The 17,827-nt window shown below is 48.4% G+C and overlaps 1 protein-coding gene across 3 annotated transcripts; it reads right to left on the reverse strand.

Moving 5' to 3' along the window:
• Positions 1–1,196: 1,196 nt before the first annotated feature.
• Positions 1,197–14,341, reverse strand: TRAPPC3 (trafficking protein particle complex 3). Of its 3 annotated transcripts, none has more exons than XM_006186319.3 (5): positions 14,167–14,341; positions 7,715–7,812; positions 7,378–7,477; positions 6,289–6,471; positions 1,197–1,894 (listed from the first exon to the last, which is right to left on the reverse strand). In XM_006186319.3, the coding sequence occupies exons 1-5, from the start codon at positions 14,206–14,208 to the stop codon at positions 1,862–1,864; spliced, it is 456 nt and encodes a 151-aa protein (XP_006186381.1). In that variant the 5' UTR covers positions 14,209–14,341; the 3' UTR covers positions 1,197–1,861. The 3 variants fall into 3 exon arrangements, with proteins under 3 accessions (XP_006186381.1, XP_006186380.1, XP_032351817.1); XM_006186318.3 differs by lacking the exon at positions 1,197–1,894 and adding an exon at positions 5,059–5,813 and having other exon boundaries at positions 14,167–14,338; XM_032495926.1 differs by lacking the exons at positions 1,197–1,894; positions 7,715–7,812 and adding an exon at positions 5,059–5,813 and having other exon boundaries at positions 14,167–14,320.
• Positions 14,342–17,827: the final 3,486 nt, after the last annotated feature.

The raw sequence follows: 17,827 nt of genomic DNA on the forward strand, positions 1-17,827 counted from the left end.
GCCTCTTAGAAGAGACAGTGAATATAAAGGGCTTAACACAAGCCTGGCACATAGCAATGACTCAAAAATGTTAGCCCTTGTTAGTACTGTTACCATGATTCTCCCATTCCTTCTAAATTTCTATCTTGATCTGTCAATAAGAAAACTCTCTGGGCTCCCACCACCCGAGGTCGGAGCCTAGGGAGGACCTGGATGGTACCTTCCTCTTGCCACCCCTTCCATTGGTCTGGTAAGATGAGGGAAGGGAAGGATGTTTGCACAGATGTGTGGCCCGGGGTGTGCAAATAGTCTGGGGAGGGGGTGCAGTGTTAGTAAATTCCTACTCCACCTTGGGATTCTGCATGCCCCTATCCCTATCCCTGACTTTCCATATCTGCCAGAGGACTGGACTCTTGGTTTTACCATTCCTGGGAAGTCCCTCCCTCGGTCTAGCCCTCCGTTCTTCTTTTTAGTTGCCAGAGGCCTGTCTTACAGGACTAGGGAAATGAAGACCCCTCCTGCACCCCCCACCTTTCTCCTTTCTTCCACCCCAGGGGATCTCTCAGCCCCATCCTCAAAAATCCCAGTAATGTCGTGGAAATTAAAGTTACCTTAAATATTTCTAATCTTATAACAATTCTGCTTCAATCAACATCTAAATGTGACCACATGTGCCCAGACCACCCAGCGGCCTGGTTGGTGGTTTGGGGTGGGAGGTGAGCTCCTAGAGGGATGGAGAGCAGAGGGCTGTTCTCAGGCATGGCCTGGCTCGGGAGGGAGGGGCTCCCTGGGAGAGGTCTGCAGGCCATTGAGCCCCTCCTTCTGCTTTTCCTGGCCTGCTCACACTGCGCAATCCTGCCCCCACTGCGCAATCCTGCCCCTTCCTCCCCTTTGCTCAGGCAGCCAGCAAAGCACAGCAGGCCATGGGTGGAATCTCCTTTACACCCTCCTGAACAGCTGGGCTGGGGAGGACTTGGGGCTGGTGATGCTCAAAGGCAAGGAGGCCAAGGCTAGCTTCGCGGGTGTGCAGCTCAGAAGGGCTGGGTTTAATGCTCTCCTGGGTCATCTTGAAATTCATAATAATTTTTGGACCAGGGGCTCTGCATTTTTCCTTTGCACTGAGCCCCATAAAATGTAGATGGTCCCTGTGAAAACCCATACTGCCCACTCACCACTCTTTCTATGAGCCCACCTCACTCTCTTCTTACACTCGGTTGACAGTGAACAAGAATTTATTGAGCACCTGTTTTGTGCTGAACGTAGTGCTAGACGCTTGGGAATACAGCAATGAACAACAGAGACATGACCCTGATTCCACAAAACTACCATCTGCACACACTCAGACACTCACGGATCCACACACAGCAATTTTGCAAGACACTTCCCCTAATATCATGTTCATCATATCTGCCAATTAGGGAACACTCAGCCTGTGCCAGGAAATGTACATACTTCATTTTGTTTTATCCTCAAAACAGTCAGCAAGGTAGGCATTATTATCTCCATTTTCCAGATGAAAAAACTGAGGCTCAGAGTTAAACTCCCTTGTCCAGTGTCACATAATCAATAAGCGGCAGAGCTGAGACCTGCCTTTGGCTCCCATTTTCAACCTCTCCTCTCCTCTCCTCCCCTGCCCCCCACCACACATGCCTTCAGCTGCTTCCCCATGGATAGAGGCTCCCAGCATCTCCATGGCCCCAGCCCCCAGCTCAGGGCTACACTTCTGTTAAATGAAAGAATTCACATACAGACACACTCCCCAAAAAACACAAGGAAATAGTCACCCATTGAAACACAAAAATATACATATGCAACACATAATATACTGGATAAGAGCTTGGTATCCAATACTGGACTATTTGTGGTTCAAGTGCTGAATCTACTATGTATCAGCTGTGTGTCTCAGTTTCCTTATCTGCAAAACAGGAATAGTAATAGGGCTGTTGTGAATGCTAAATGAGAAATACACGTAAAGTGCTTAGACAGCACTGGGACATAGTCACCCTGCAATAAATATTACCAGGTGCTATGAATAACATTTGCCCGCCCTCATTCACACATTGCTGTCATGTCCATCTTCCCAGCCCTCCTCTAGCCTGACTCAGTCCTAGATACCCTCATGACTGACAGTCCAGGCCCCCAGAGCCAGGAGGGAAGAGCAACTGCATCTCTCAGCATCTTCCAGGGCTGGCTATACCTGGGCGGGCCCATGTGTGTGGTGGGGGGCAAAGGTGCTGCTTCTCACCAGCTCTGGATCCATCAGAGAAGCCTTTCTAGAGGAGGTCTCCAGCCAAGCAGGTTGAACCAGGCTAAGGCAGGAGGGTGCTGCCCTGTGCCTTGGCTCCCTGCATTGTTCCTGACAACACCCACCCCCCAACCTCTACTGCAGCATCCTCTCTCCGCCCCCTTCCCCACAGTAGAAACTTTCCTCTCCTCCTGCCAGGAGTGTAAATTGCCCCCAGGAATGCGCTGCGTCCCACAGCTCCCCTGGCAGTGGCCAGCGGCTGTCCTGGGGTCAGGCCTGGCCCCACATCAAAGGCTGGGGATTGGTAACAGTGAGGCTCCTCGTCTGCCGCCACCCTCCCCTGCCCTCCCCTCCCCTCCCACCGGCCCTTTGGCTTTCAGGGAACAGCACATGGTAGCACTTAAGTTCCGGGAGAACCAGAGGATGATTTTCCTGCACACCCCCACCTCAGCCATCCACAATGAACTGCTTGTTAGGAGGCTATTTTAATTTTACTTAATGCAATTTCTGTTCCTAGGCCTCTGTTGCCACCTCCTTCTCAGATCTGGATGCCTAGTACAAATGTAGGGGTGGCCAGTCCGCCAGGGATAAGTGTAACCTAAATATGGAAACGTCATTGGTGGGAGTCTGGGGCAGGAACTGGACTCTCTTACATCAGGGGAACAGGGCTGGTGCTCTGGTCTCAGGAAGTAAGGGGGGTTGGTTAGGGGAGGGCTCAGAACTAGCTCATCCAACTCAGGAGGCCAGCATGAGAGTTTGGGGTGTGTATGGAAGCCAGAGACTTCCTAGCCAATGTGCTCTTTCCCTGGGTTCAGTAGGCAGGCCCTTAGCCAGGCAGCGTGTGAGCTTTGTTTTCAAGTTCCTTGGTTGTGACTAGAAGAAGGGGTCACTTTCAGGCTCTGCCTAGCGTCTGAGATTTTCTCCATCAGGTGCATCTTCCGGCAAATTCTGAAAACCAGGGATCCAATGTTACTCTCTGGGACAGTACAGTGATGATTTGGAGACCCCTGGTGGCCAAAGGCTGCAGAGCAAGGCCTTTTCTTAGAGCTCTGCCCAGCAGCGCCAAGCCCAAAGGCCACCAGAATGGACTCCTCTAGTCACCGAGGCTCTTTGGGAACCCCCCTCATTAGTCAGATCCCCCTGTATAGCCAGGCAAACCTGCCCCATCTTGCTGGGAGGGTGTTCGAACATATCAGGAACGTGGAATGGCCTAGCCTGTGGCGGGGGATAGGGGAGAAGGCAGCCTCAGTCATAGTAAAGCAATGGGATATGCAATCTACAGCTAATTAATTTCAGGAGTGGGGGGACCAGCTGTCGGGTAGCTGGAACTTGTATGTTTGGCTCCATGGGAGAGATGGTGAGGTGATGTTCTGAACGGCTCATAGTCCTCAGCCCTTTCCCTTCCTTTAGCCCCTGAGTGCATATCACACAACTGTGGGGTTGTAACTGGGAGAACTCACTAAGGGGGCTTTGTTTCAACAGCTTGCCGACCCTGTAATGTCGCCCAAGTTAAATTCTGGGAAAGGAAATATCTAAAACCTCACGCCATACAAACAGCTGCTGGAAAGTAGGCTGTGGTACTGGGAGGAGAGGAAGGGCGAGGGCCCCCCTGGAGAAGGAAAGGGTGGTCCAGCTCACTTTTCTTGGCAGGGTCCAGACACCACACAACGCTTTCCACATCTGGGCCCCAGCATTAATTCCCTTATTCTCTCCTTTATTCACTCAAACTCTGCTGTAACTGGACCCCGCCCTAGGCTGGGTGCTAAGGATACAGTTGACTAAAATAGGGTGCCTTGGGGCCTCAAATTGTACCTGGACAGAGAAGTAAAGAGGCTCAGAGATCCTAGAGGGAGCATAAGCCTTCCTATATTTGGGGACACAAAAGTGGCCTTTCCTTCTCCCCCAGGGCTTAAACCAGCTAGAGGAGGCAGGCTGTGTGCCTCTTACTGGTGTCCCAGAACCTGGGTCCTAATCTGTATGACCCAGACACACTTCAAGCACAATGCTCCCATCTCAGGCCTGTCTACTAATCCTGGGGAAGGCCTGGGGGCTCTGTTTCCTCCTAACAATCTGAGTATCTGGACCTCAAGGCCCTAGGCTGTCTGCAAGAATAGGGCTACCAAATATAGCCTGACAACTTCTGATCCCTCCCTTTAAAAACTGTCCTGAGAGGAGGGTATAGCTCAGTGGTAGAGCATGTGCTTAGCATGCATGAGGTCCTGGGTTCAATCCCCAGCACCTCCACCAAAAAAAAGTAAATAAATAAACTTAATTACCTCCCCCCCCTCAAATTTTTTTTTAAAAACAAACAAAAAAACTATCCTAAGTTCTGTGAGACTGAGAGGGAGCCACAGGCCTGCCCCGCCACCCCTCCGCCACACACACAGTGCCAACCAGGCATCATTGTTAAGAACATGGGCTTTGGAGTTTGGCTGGGGCTTTGAATCCTAGCTTCTCCACTTACTAGCTGTATGACCTTGGGCAACTTGTGGCCTCCCTTCTAAAAGTGGAATTATTGTGAATTAGGTAATGCACACACAAGAGTTTACATGGTCCTTCTAGCCAAATCCTCCAACCTGGTGGCCAAGAGCCCAGGATAGTCCATTTTAGGTACATCTGGGATAATGGTCTGCTTCTAGATTTTGCTACAGACAGTTGACAAAAATGACTCTGAAGGAGCCTCAATGCTCCCAGGTTTCCCAGGCTCTCTGCTCTGTGGGGAGAAGCTATTCCTAGTCCAGGTAAAATCAAGGCAGGGCCCAGGAACTTAGCACATCTCCTCACCCCACTGGCACAAAATTCCCAGGGCTAAGCAGAAAGAAAACAGGACATGATTGGGGTTTCACTCAAGAATGTCTTTATTGAAGAATTGGTAAGAAAAAAGGATGGACCCTCTGTAAAAAGAGGAGATGTTGCCTCCAAACAGCAGGGAGGAATGAGAGACCTGGATGGCTTCCCAGAAGTCAGTGTTTCTGGCATGACTGGCTCCCCTTTCCTGGCAAGCACTAGAGTGTGTCACACTACAGCTAGCGATTCCTACCCACCCCTCCCAGCTTCTCCTCCCCCATCCCATGAACCCTGGATTCCCTACAGCCATTTGCCAATGGCTTTCTGAAGACCCAGGGATAGATGTGCTAGGCTTGCCTCTTAATGGGGTCAAAGTGAATTTTGCTTTGGAAAATTCAAACAGGAATGTAAAATGCTTTGAGCTCTTTCTAGTCCAACCAAAGATGATTACATCCAGCCCCTCTGAAGGGAAAGGGAGCAAAGAATTTCCCTCCTGAATGTGCACACTTGTAGGGTAAGTGGACTATATCACAGTCTGCTCTTTATTAGCACAGAGACTGGAAACAAGGTTAGAAGAATATATAACATCCGTGTTAAAGAGTCACTGAATTCCAGAGGGCAGAGGAGCAATGAGGCTTTCCAACAAGTGCTCCTGCTCGCTACCCTGAAGTCCTGGGGATGGTCATTCCTCTCCAGCTGGGAGGTTGTCCTCAATCCGCCTGATGAACCTCATCCGGATTTCTGTCACACCGTCTCCTTTCAGGGTGTCCTGGACAAACTTGGCTTCCACAGCCATCTGGACCTGGGGGACAGTGGGAAAATGAAGGGGCAGCGCCTAGCCACAGCCCCTGGGAAACCACTGGGGATGGAGCTGTAGCTGACTCATCCACAGCATCCTAAACAAGGGGGCTGGCTCCCCACAAGGACAAGATTGCCGGTTCCAATGTCCCTGTGCACAGGGCACTGGCCCCGACCCAACAGGAGAGACTTAGCGAAGAGCACTCACAGATATAAGTGCCACCCAATGAGCCAATCTGGGAACAGATGTTCCTGGCCTTCGGGGGCTGACAGCACCACCTCCCAGCCTAGTGGGAAGGATCATTACCATGTAGGGCTATCCAACTTGAATCCTGTAAGTGGCAGTGTCATCATCTCAGGCAGAAAACCAATGGGGTGAGCTAAAGGCCCTTCTTCTCACCCTCTCATTCATTCATTCAAACATTTATTAAGCCTCTATCACATTGCAGGTGTCTCAGAAAGTAAAGAGCTGCACTCACCATCTCCAAGGCTCCCCGCAAGACCCCACACAAGAGATTGGAATAAATAAGGGATGAGTGGTTATCAGGAAGTTCCACAAAGTCCACCAAGGGATTATTTTCCAAAATGAGGGAGAATTCGTCACCAGCTGGGCTCCAATTGGTGATGCTTGGAGTGATGCCCAAGTACATCTTGAAGGCCACCTGTCAAGAGACACACAATGGCACCACGGGGAAGAGCAGTACAATAGGGAAGGTGACGGAACTGGCAAGGGGAATTAAGTGACTCAGGGAAAAACTGTGGTCTCTGCAAGACATTGAACATTTAGGTATTCAGGGCAAAAAGGGAAAAGCATCTGTGCACAATTCCACACCCTTCTACTTCAAGGCATCATACAATTAGGCAACAACTTGCTGACTACCTGCATTCTTAGTGGAAGGAAGCACTGATCTTCTAATGGAGGTAACTGCCCTGAACCAGCATCTAAGCCCAGAGAGGTCCCAATCCACTTCCCTGTCCACTCTCTCTGCTATCTGAACCCTTCTAACTGACACCACAAAGATATAGGTGTGTTATCATTTATTATTAATCCTACAATATGTAACACTAACATTAATAGCAAACACTTACTATACACACATGGTGATAAGTGCATTCATTTTACCTGAATGCTCATGTTCATTATTTCACTTACTCCTTAACAATAACCCTATGAGGTAGCTCTTCATTTTCTTCATTTTAAAGATGAGGTAACTGGTAATTAAAGGGGTTAAAAATAACTTACCTAAGAACTAGTAAGTACTGGAGCCAGAACTTGAAGCCAGGCTTGTCTATATTCTTAACCCCAGGCTACGCTGCTACCTCTGCACAGCTGAAGAGACCTGGCTTTGATTTCAGTGGGGCTTAATCCACAGGGATGATCCCAACCATTCTTTCCTTTTTCACAGTCTGTGCTATTTCCAAAACACCAGGAAGGCTTCTGTGGCCCAAACTGCTGCCTAGCTAGTCCTCTGGAAACTAAGGGCCTCTCTAAGGGAGACGGAGAGAGTGGTAAGCAGTGCCTCCCAATGATAATTCCTCAGCATGGCCAGGCAGCTCAGGATAATGACCTTGGCAATGACATCTGCAGTTTCTCGAAAGTCATGGCACCTCCCAACATTTGACCGTGCCAAGAAATCCTCAATCAGTCGGACTCCAATGTTATAGCCCCTGGGAAAGAAATGAGAGAACAGACTAGATTATGGGGTCTGAATGTCCTATGTCTAAACATAAAGCTGTTGATGGTAAAGTGAAAATGAGGACAACCCCCAAAACATCCCAACAAATGAGCAGTGGAAACTGTACCCAAAGTGTTACGAGGACCCTGTTCTGGGCTCTAAGGAACGGTGTAGATTCAGTGTGCTTAGAGGCCCCATTCCTGGCTCTCCCACAAGGAAGCTCACTCACATTTTGTCCAGCTGTTTATTCACATCTTCATCATTTTCATAGTCCTTGCACAGCTGGGTGACTAAAGCCCCATAGGTCAGGGTGAAGAGCTCAGAGCTCTAAAAGAGATTCAAAAGGCAGTCATACAAAAAGCCACACAAAAGGGAAGGTCTGGTGAGAGTCTGGATCAGCCGTACTACAACTGTCAGAATTCAAAGGAAGGTCACTTGTGTCTGGTGGGCAAGACCATCATCTTCGGTGAGTAGCTAAAGATTTTGGCTCCCTAGGGTCAACATGACAGGATTGAAACCAAACCCCAAACCCACTGTAAATGGGCTATAAAAGGCACCTCACACACTAAGCAGTCACCCTTCCAACACACCAAGGTGGGCTTCTGCTGACCCAGGAACCCACCACAGCTACCAAGCCTAAGCACAGACCACTAAAATCTGGTGTGGGAGCAACAGTCATTCACTAGATACAGTGAAAGACAGACCCGAGACAGACATTTACAAATTAGCCTTTGTGTGTTACCAGGTGTGAGCCATCACTTCCCTACAAATGTCCTGGACATTAAACTGTACTCCCAAGGCCCCTCCCGGGAGCAGCAGAGAGCCCAGGGGCCCAGTCCATGGGGAAGGAAGGAAGTCCCAGATGAAGTCCATTGCACTAGTGATAACCAATAATCCCTCTAAGTTACCAACATGGAAAAAAATAATATTCCTCTAGCCATATAGCTAAAGTGTTTCCAGGTAACTCTGAAAGGCATACAATCTTTTGAGTGAGTACCTGGAACACAATACTGACCTGGACTGGTTGCTATTATAACCACAGTTAAAAATCACAGAAACTCTTTCTCAGATAAAGAATCCTGTCTCCTGCCTACCAAGAAACTGAGAGATGTGGAAGGTGAAAGGAATGGCAAATAGCAAGACCACAGAATAAAGCAGCACGTTAGGGGAAAGGCATTATCAGAGTTTAAAAACAAAGTGACAAACATATTAACAGCACATTTGGATTAATGTACTCATGCAGAAATAAGACTGCCACCCAATCAGTCCTTTCTGAATGGAGGCTTGTCAGACTTGAGCAGAGCACCTTTCTGTCTGCAAGTTTTCTGGAGAAGAAAGTATCACTGGCGGTAAGGTCCAGGTTCACAGTGCTTCTCACCTCACCCCCACGAGGTCACTGCAAGAACAGTAACGGGAATGTCTTTTGCCTACATCGTACTTCATTCTATTTGTCATCATCTCATTTTTTCACCCCATAATAACTCTATAAAGCAGAAAGGACAGGAACTAATCTCATTTTAGAGAAGAGGAAACTGAGACTCAGAATGGTTAAGTAATTTGCCCAAGGACAGCTAATTACTGACAAAAGTAATTTTGGGGAACAAAACCCAGGAGATTCTAAGCCAATGTTCATTCTGTCCACTGTTCCCCACAACTGCAGGATCAATACCCCCCTCCCCTCAAAAAACAAACAAGTTAGCTGCATTACAGGGTCAGAATCAGTTTCAGAATTAGGAAGCTCTTTGAATTCAGCTACAACAGTCAGACCAGGATATCTCCAAGAGACCGTTTACTAAATATGACAATTAAGGGGAAGCTATTAAGGAGAAGAATGATTTTTTTTTTAGTGAAGTTAAGGGTTTGGCACTAGGATGGCTTGGGCATGAATGGATGGAGACGATCCAGCAGTAACCAGTCATAGCATTGGCTCCACTGCATTAAATCAGGACAGCTTTCCTTCTATTATTAATGAGCCCTTGGATGGAGACTCCAAGAGCCTCAGCCCACCATGATGCCAAGTAACATGCACATCACAATGTTATCAAGCACTTTATACATGCAACTGCCCCCAATTTACCAATAAGAAAAAGCAAGGTCCTAAATAGAACTGTCTGTGGTCACAGAATCAATATGCCTGGAATCTGGGAATAAGATCCCTGACCCAGGCTCTCCAAACCCTCACTTAATTTGCAAGTCTTTCTCCATCTTCAACTGTGAACCAAGACTATTTGGAACAGCATGTGACAAAAATATACAACTTAAAGGTCTTCAGACTTTAAAAATAGGAGTGAGCTGTGTTATAGAAAAAAATCATTCATTCCAAGTTTACTATGTACCAGGGACCACCTAACAAGAGGGAAACAGACAATAAACGGAATAAATAAGTGGTTTGCCAGATGGTGATAAGTGCTAGCAGGAAAATAAGCATAAAAGAAGATTAGAAGTATTTATGGTCACCTGTATGTGTGTGTGTCGGGGGCGGGGGGTCCAATTTTAAATAGGGCAGTCAGAAAAGGCCTCCTTAAGATGGTATTTGTCTGGAGGGGAGGGTATAGCTCAAGTAGTAGAGTGCATGCTAGCATGCAGGAGGCCCTGGGTTCAATCCCCTGTGCTTCCCCCCCAAAAATAAATAAATAAGTAAACTTAATTACCTACCCCCCCCAAAAAATTTTTAAAAAAGTGCAAGATGATATCTGTACAAAGGCCTAATGGAAATAAGGGAAAGTCACAAACATATCTAGATGAAACAATTCTAGGCAGCAAGTGGAAGGCTCTGAGGTGGGAGTATGTCTGCCACGTGTGAGACCAGTATAATTAGAGAGGACTAAACACAACAGCAAACAGAACAAGTCAGAAAAGTAACAAGACGCTGCAGAGTCTGAAGACCCTTACAACGTAAGGTCCCGTGGGAACTTAAAGGTCAGCCAATTCAACCTGTCCGATTTCTTCATTGAACATAAGCACCACATTCTTCCTCCCAACAGAAACATGACTCTCTTCAGCAACACTTCTACTTTCAGACTGCTTCAATGATGTTTAATAATAATGATCACTAACACCTATAACACTTGCAGAGTGTCTTCGCTGATACTTACTGACCTTCACAACAACCATGAGAGGTTAGCAGAACAAACATTATTTATCCCCATTTTACAGGTGATAGTTTAATCACCAATAGACTGAGACTCAGTCTTCTTATAGTTGAGCACTGTCCTATAAAAAGTTATGTCATCCTAAGCCAGTACTTAATCTCCCTGCACATCAGCTTTTCCCATCTGCACGATGGTGACATTATCTGCCCTTCAGGGTTACTGTGAGATTCCAAGAAGATGATGTGTGTAGAGCTCCTGCTGCACAGGACACACTCTAGAAGTAGATACTGTTATTTTCGGTCTCTGTGGTGTGGTGCCTGAAAGCACCCTGAGCTAGGTTTAAAGAGGAAGATTTTAAATCACTAGAAAGAACTTGCTAAACCTCAATCTCCCCAAACAAAAACAGTAACAGTGAAATCTGGCATGTCAATCACAGGGTTGATGGGAGGGTCAAACGAGATAATGGACTTAAAGATGCTTTGCAGACCAAGAAACCATAGGAGTGGTTTCATACTGGCATAGCCAACATGATCTCCAACTGCTTCAGGCACAACCTGAGCAGGGTGAACTAAGCTAAGCCCTACACTCAGGTGAGCTGCCACACTTGATGGTTTTCAGGCAATTTTTAGTTAGTGCCCCAAACAGAACATCAAAACTCCTAAAGGGGGCTGATTTTTGGAGTTAATGCTCCAAGAGTCCTACTTACTATTTTTGTCAGCACAAGTAATCCAGTGTGACTGCCCCCCCAGCAGCTGGGGAAGGAAGGTAAGTAACAGGGCTGAGTCTATCCCTCTTTCTCACTCTCCTGCCTCCTGTCATACAGACTCTGAGGGCTGCCACTCAAGTAGTAACTCACCTGAGCTCTGGAGAATAGAGCTACAACCCAAAAGAAGGGCAGGCCTGATTGTCCATGGGATTCAAGAACCAAACACCATACAAACACACGAAGACTAATATCTTTGCGTGGTGATCATTTTCTAATGTACAGTAATATCAAATCACTATGTTGTGCACCTGGAACTAACACAGTGTTGTAGATCAACTATACTTTAATTAAAAAAAAAAAGATGCTTGCTAGCTGACCTTTACTGAGTGTCAACTGTGTTCTTAAGTGCACTATCACTTTGCTAGCTTTACATGCAATACCTCAATTAATCCTCAGATAACCCTATGATAGAGACACTATTATTACCTTTTTAAATTTATTTCTTAAAGATGGTGGAACTGATGCTTAGAACAATGACAGCACTTGCCCAAGGTCACACGAGAAAGCAGTGAAACCAAGACTCAACCCCAGACAGTGTAATACTTCTGTCTTGTGTACTTCTTTGCTTTTTTCATAGAGTATGTGCTTCTTAAGGTTAGGGACCAGAACTTCACCTGTGCATCTCCCACACCAAGCACAATGTTTTGCACAGAGCTGAGACTCAGGAAAGGTTTGGTAGAAAAATGGACTGTTTGCTTGCACACACTAAAAGCAGAGATCTAATTACTTGGGCATATTAACCGTTTAAGTCTTGGAAGGTTTAAGTGGGAACACAGCAATCAGCAGAAGATTGGGCTGCTTGAGGGGGAAACTCCAACTGGAGAGGAGAGAAGAGGAGCATGTCAAAATCAGGTGGCTACAAAGAGGATCATGTGACAAGCCCCAAGTAGGTACCAACAGGAACTGAATGAGGCACCAAACACTCATGTCATTCATTCAATATAGACTGCCTAGTGCCAAGCATAATCCTAGGTGCTGAAAATGGAGCAGTGAACAAACCAATCTCTGCTCTCATGGAGTTTACATTCTCATGGGGGAGACTGAAAATAAACAAGTAAATATATAATTTATAATAAAATACTTTAAATGAAACAGACAGTGCTTGAAAAAAATACAGAGTACAGTAAAAGGATAGAGAATTAGTCAGGTGGTCAAGGAAGGCCTCTCTGAGGAGGTGACATCTGAGTAAGTGTGAATGAGGTGAGGAGCAGCTAGGTCCTCTCTGGGAGAAGTTCCAAGCAGACACAACAGCAGTAGCAAAACCCTGACGCAGGAGTGCACTGCTGCCCCCTCCTAATTCCCTCACTTCACCAAAACTGAGTGAATACTGAAGACTGGGGGTGGAGACTGAAGGTTCCTGCTAAAATGGTGTTAAAGATTTCAATATTGATTCCAGGTAAAAAAAAAAAAAAAAAAAAGATACCAAAAAAAAAAGGGCTAGATATGAAAACTAAGCAGGAAGATTTCTCATATCTGCTCATATCATAGGAAAAGGAGATAGGAAAAGGAGAAGGAAAGGAGGACGCAAGCATTTTACACTATTATCTCTAATCCCAGGCAGGCATTATTGTCCCCATTTTATAAGTAAGACAGAATTCCAACCAATGTCCATGCTTTTCCCCCTATATGACATTGTTTCCTAGCAAAATAGTCTTATCTTTTTATCATTTAAACTCTTGGTATTTCCTCCAAAACAGGAATTCTTAACTTGTGATTCACAGAGTATCTTCACGGGACCTACAACGCCTCCCCTCCTCCAATGTAAGCAAATGTCTGCGTATGTCTGTCTATTTACTATTTCTGGACAGAAGACCCATGGCAAACATCAACTTCCCAAAAGGGGTATGCGAGAGAAGTTAAGTGCAATACTGCTCTGGAGTAATAGGGCCTCCTGGCTGCCCACTTCTGGTGGCTCTTCCTGGTGTAAGATGCAAAGGTTTTAAGGAAGTGCAGTCATCCCCTCTAGAGCTGCGTGTCAACAAATGGCCCCTGATTTGCCCTGCGTGCAACGTCGGATAACTCAGTTTGTAAATCGGAAAACAAAGACAGATGGGCAATTCTGGAAGAAGTAAGAATATGCCAAAGAAAAGGAACATCTGCCAAGAAATCCCCTTAGTGTGGAGAAAAAAGTCATTTTACCTTACTTCCAAGACCCAGGCCCCATCCGCAGACAAACTTTATGCAGCTATAAGGTTTCCCACTATTCCCAGAACAATAAGGGAGCCCAGCCTTTCACGAGAGGGCCACCATTTACTTACTGCCTACCCTGGCCCACCCCTTACTCTTGCTTTAAGGGAAGCCCAGTATCTGAGCATCTATTACAAAGTCCACAGCATAGTGTGAGACACATTTGGGATCAGAGAGACATGAGTTCAAATCCTAACTCTTTATAGTTGTAAATTTAGGCAAGTTATGCAACCTCTCTGAGCTTTAAAACGGAGACATTGTCCACCTGAGAGAGTCTGCGGATTAAATGAGATAATGGATGTCAAGTGCTTGGCCCAGTGCCTCACATACAGTAAGAAAACAGTGGGAGTTACTGTTATTACCGTCGTTGTCGTTGGTCTAGCACCTGGCAGTACTGAGGCCTCGGGGGAGGGGTCTCTGAACTATTTCAGCGGCCCTCCAACCTGCCTCGGGCCCGGAGTGAGTCTCCGCTCCAGACCCACCAAGCAGCCTCCTCCTCCTTCCTTCCAGCGGAATCACCCCCTCCCAGCGCTCAGAGAGGGCGTTTTCCCAATTGCGCCTCGCGCCCGCGCCGGGCCCCTTCCCCAGAACGCCTCCATTCCGCCTCGCCCGCCGAGGTCACACGCTCCAAATTACCATTTTCTTGCTCTCGGTGCCACGGTTTGCCTGCCTCGACATGGTGCCGGCTGCCCTACCGCGTCTCGCCAAAGACCCACTCAGGGACCACCTTCTAACACCGAAGTCTCAGCCGCCCCTCAGCGTTCGGGATTGACCGGCACTGACACACCGCGCCTGCGCGGCCTACGGCGGGGCACCACGGGACTCGTGGTCCGGCCGACTAGGGTAATTCCCGCCCAATAAACGCCGGACTACAACACCCAACAGCCCCACTGACAGCACCGCCCCTTAGCTCAACAGGACGACAATTCCCAGAGTGCTCTGCGCGTGGCGGACTCGTGGAGCCTGGCTCCCCGATGGGCTGCATTCCGGCCGCTGGGTGGCGCCCGCAGCTTGCGGTAATCCTGTCTCAGCCACACACTTCCCCTTCCTCTCACTACCCCCAACACCGAACCCGGCCTCAAGATGCTCCGCAAATTCCTCTCTTGCTGGGGTTGGTCTTGGAAAGTCCCTCTTTCAAACTAAACTAGCTTCTTCCGCTTTTGCAATTCAGACCCAGAAGCTCCCAGGATGTCCCTGAAAACCTGCTATGGCTCATACACAGATCTAGCTTCTTTTACAAAAATATTTAACAACAACCTACGATGTGCCAAACATTTCTCTAGTGCCTTTCTCTTCAAACTGCCATCTGTTCCCAAACCGCAAACGTAGCCAGCAGCTGCATCCTACCACTGTGGCCTCCTGATGAAATAATCCAGTCTGATACATAAAGTTCAGGTCACTTTCTCCCCATCTCTCTCCTAGAACAACTACATAGCCTGGTTCCCAGAAAAGAAAGATCCTGGGCGTTGGTAGCAGCCAGTCCTGGGGTTTAGTCCCTGCTTTGCCATTTTAGGCAAGTTGCTGGATCTCTCTCAGTTGTTGTGAAGATTGGTGAGACATGTATGCAGAGCACTTGGCACAAAGTAAATGTGCATTCCCTTTCTTCCAGCCACTCTCTAAAAACACAGGCCCCAGAAACACTAGGGGAATGTGCTGGCCACACCCTCACCCATCACCAAGGGGAAGTCCTATAGTCCCCAATCATAGCTCTTTGGTTTCAGCTCCAATCATCCCTCCCTGGCTGGTCAGTTCTGAGAGGGCTGGGATGGGAGTCCCTGAGCACCCTCTCCTCACTTAGGCCTGGTAGCCTGACTCTGCAGCAGCTGCATTCTAGCCCCTCACCTTCACCATGACAATCAGCCTGCTCAGGCGTGAGCCAGCCTGGATGGGGAAGGCTGGGGGGCCCAGGCTACTCAGCCTGAGAGCCAGTACCCAAGATTCCCCCAGTCTCTCCTTCGAGGTGCAGGACCGATCATTATACTCTTCTCCCTATGGCATAGACATTCTGGGGCCTCCCTAGAGGCGGTGACCTTTGGCTCTCCCTCCTGTGTCAGTGCCTTGGCTGAGGGTTCTGGGAAGGAACATGAGGGTGCGTTGGGGGCAGGGGTGGGCTAGCCAAAGCTGGAGAAGAACCTCCTGCATTCCCCGGAGAGAGGACAGCTGAGGTGAAAGCTGCAGTTGGCTGGCCTGTCTGTCGGTCTGGGCCCCTCCCTGCTGGCTGCCCTTGGCTGCCCACAGAAACCTGAGTCACAGTCACGGCCAGCCGCCCGACCCCACCCAGCCTGCTGTCAGGCAGGACAGTTCTGGAGAGACAGGAGGCGGAGCCTTTCCCTACTGGTCTCACAACCTCTGAGATTCTTCCTCTCTCTGTGATTCCTCCTTTTGGCGTCTTTTTCTTTGGAACTCCTCCTTGCAGAGTCACCAGTCCTGAATTAAGGGTGGAGGTGGGGTCCATCTCAGGCTGATCCATAGGGTTCCCTCCTGGCTACTTAGATGACTGCTCTAAGAGCTCTCATTCCCAAATCCCAGTCCCTCTCCACCACCCCTCAAGGCCAGGATGCTTAAGAACACCAGGCACCCTCTTCTCCTCCCTGGAAAAGAACACAGCAAGGACAGAATCTCATCCCTAACAGGGCTCTAGACAAGGACCCCCCCCCCCCAAATCCAAAGGGTTGAACCTGGATCTGAGTTCCTTCCCTTCCAATCCCTCTCAGTTATTTCTCTGTAAGAGCTGGGTTGGGGGAGGCCTTAATTCAGCTGGTGTCAACACCACTTTTGAAGGCATTCCCTACTCCCAGCCCCAGGGATTGAGCCCTGGAGGCTATGGCTCCCCAGGAGAGCAGTCTAGGTTAGAGACCGCTTCCTGCTGCGGTGTCTTGTGGGTAGGGTGGGAGTGAGAATCTGGTATCTGTTCTCTCAGCTGCCCCCACCATGAGGCCCCTCCCACTTCCTACTTTGTGGGTGTGGAGACAGTCTCCAGGGCCTTGGTCCAAATTCATATCTGTTTGTCAAATCTCCTGGTGATTTCCTTCACCTCTCTGTCAGGTTCATCCCGGACCCTGCCCCACCAAACCTAGGAGGTTGTAAATGCTCTCGCTCCTGCTCTCCCCCTAGGGGGATCAGGAAGGGGACATATTTCTGAGCCTCATTCAGTGACCTGCCTCCTAGCCCCAGCCCAGCCTCATGGTGAGACTAACGGCTCATTCAAGCCTGTTTCCGTGGAGGGGGAGGGGACTGCCCTGGGCACTAGGGAAGGCACGGGAGAGGCGACAGCGTTCCCAGCCCCTTACCAAAGAGGGCAGGGCATCCTCTTGGGGCCTCAGCCCCCGATGTTGCAAGTGCCCCACTTGCTCCTTCTCTGGGATGTCTAATATTTAAGGGGCCACATGAAGCACTTTCACCCAGCCCTAAACTCAGAGACACCCACTCTAAACGCTGTCAGTTGCCAAGGTCTGGGATCCACCAGGGATCCTGGTCAGTTAGGAGGTAAATGGAGAGGATCCCACTCCATCTGTCCACTCTGACTGCATCAATCACAGGACAGTGGTGCTCTCCTGGCTCCCCTTCAGTCATCCTCCCAGGACTCCCTGTGGACCCATCAGGCATGCAGGAAGCCTTCTGAGGCTGGCCAGAACTGTCTGTCAAGTTGCCTAACTCCCAGATGTCCCCACCTCTAGCATCTTGGGAGGAGGTGCAGGAGCCTCTACCCTCAGACTAGGGAAAGGTTCCTCAACCTTGGCACCATTGACATTTTGGGTTGATGATTTCTGTTCCGGGGGCAGTCTTGTGCATTGCAGATGTTAAACAACGTCCCTGGTCTCTAAGTACTAGGTGCCAATAACGCCCCTAGTTGTGACAACCACAAATGCCTCTAAATATTGCCAAATGTCCCTGGGGAGTAAAACTGCCTCTGGCTGAGAACCACCTAGCAGGCTAACACCATACACTGCCTCTTTGCAGGGAGCTTCCCAAAGTCCATCCTAGATTATTAGACACAATGGAGGATTTCCAGTTCTAAAGCACTGCTCACCCTTCCCCTTTTGAAAAACCTTCAACAGCTCCCCAAGAGCTACATTATGTAGATCTTGGTGCCAACTGGCATTCCAATCCTCCTACATAGGCTATCCCTGGCTTACCTTTTCATCTTTAGCTACCATTTTCCCCTCCACTATCCCTGAGCTCTAGCCAAGGAGGGTACCTCACTATTCCCACCTATGTGTCTTTTTTTTTTTTAAGGAGGGGAGAAGTCATTAGGTTTACTTACTTATTTATTTTCAGAGGAGGTACTGGGGATTGA

Source organism: Camelus ferus, chromosome 13 (genome assembly GCF_009834535.1).
Source record: "Camelus ferus isolate YT-003-E chromosome 13, BCGSAC_Cfer_1.0, whole genome shotgun sequence".
NCBI lineage: Eukaryota > Metazoa > Chordata > Mammalia > Artiodactyla > Camelidae > Camelus > Camelus ferus.

What these genes read in the sequence shown, in the direction of transcription:
- TRAPPC3 (XM_006186318.3), bottom strand. Translation starts at nt 14,208, where the DNA reads ATGTCGAGGCAGGCAAACCGTGGCACCGAGAGCAAGAAAATG. An exon ending in GCACCGAGAGCAAGAAAATG is followed by an intron (nt 7,813 to 14,166) that starts GTAATTTGGAGC and finishes AATCTCTTTTAG; the next exon opens with AGCTCTGAGCTCTTCACCCT. An exon ending in TGCGGGGAGCCTTGGAGATG is followed by an intron (nt 5,814 to 6,288) that starts GTGAGTGCAGCT and finishes ACTGTCCCCCAG; the next exon opens with GTCCAGATGGCTGTGGAAGC.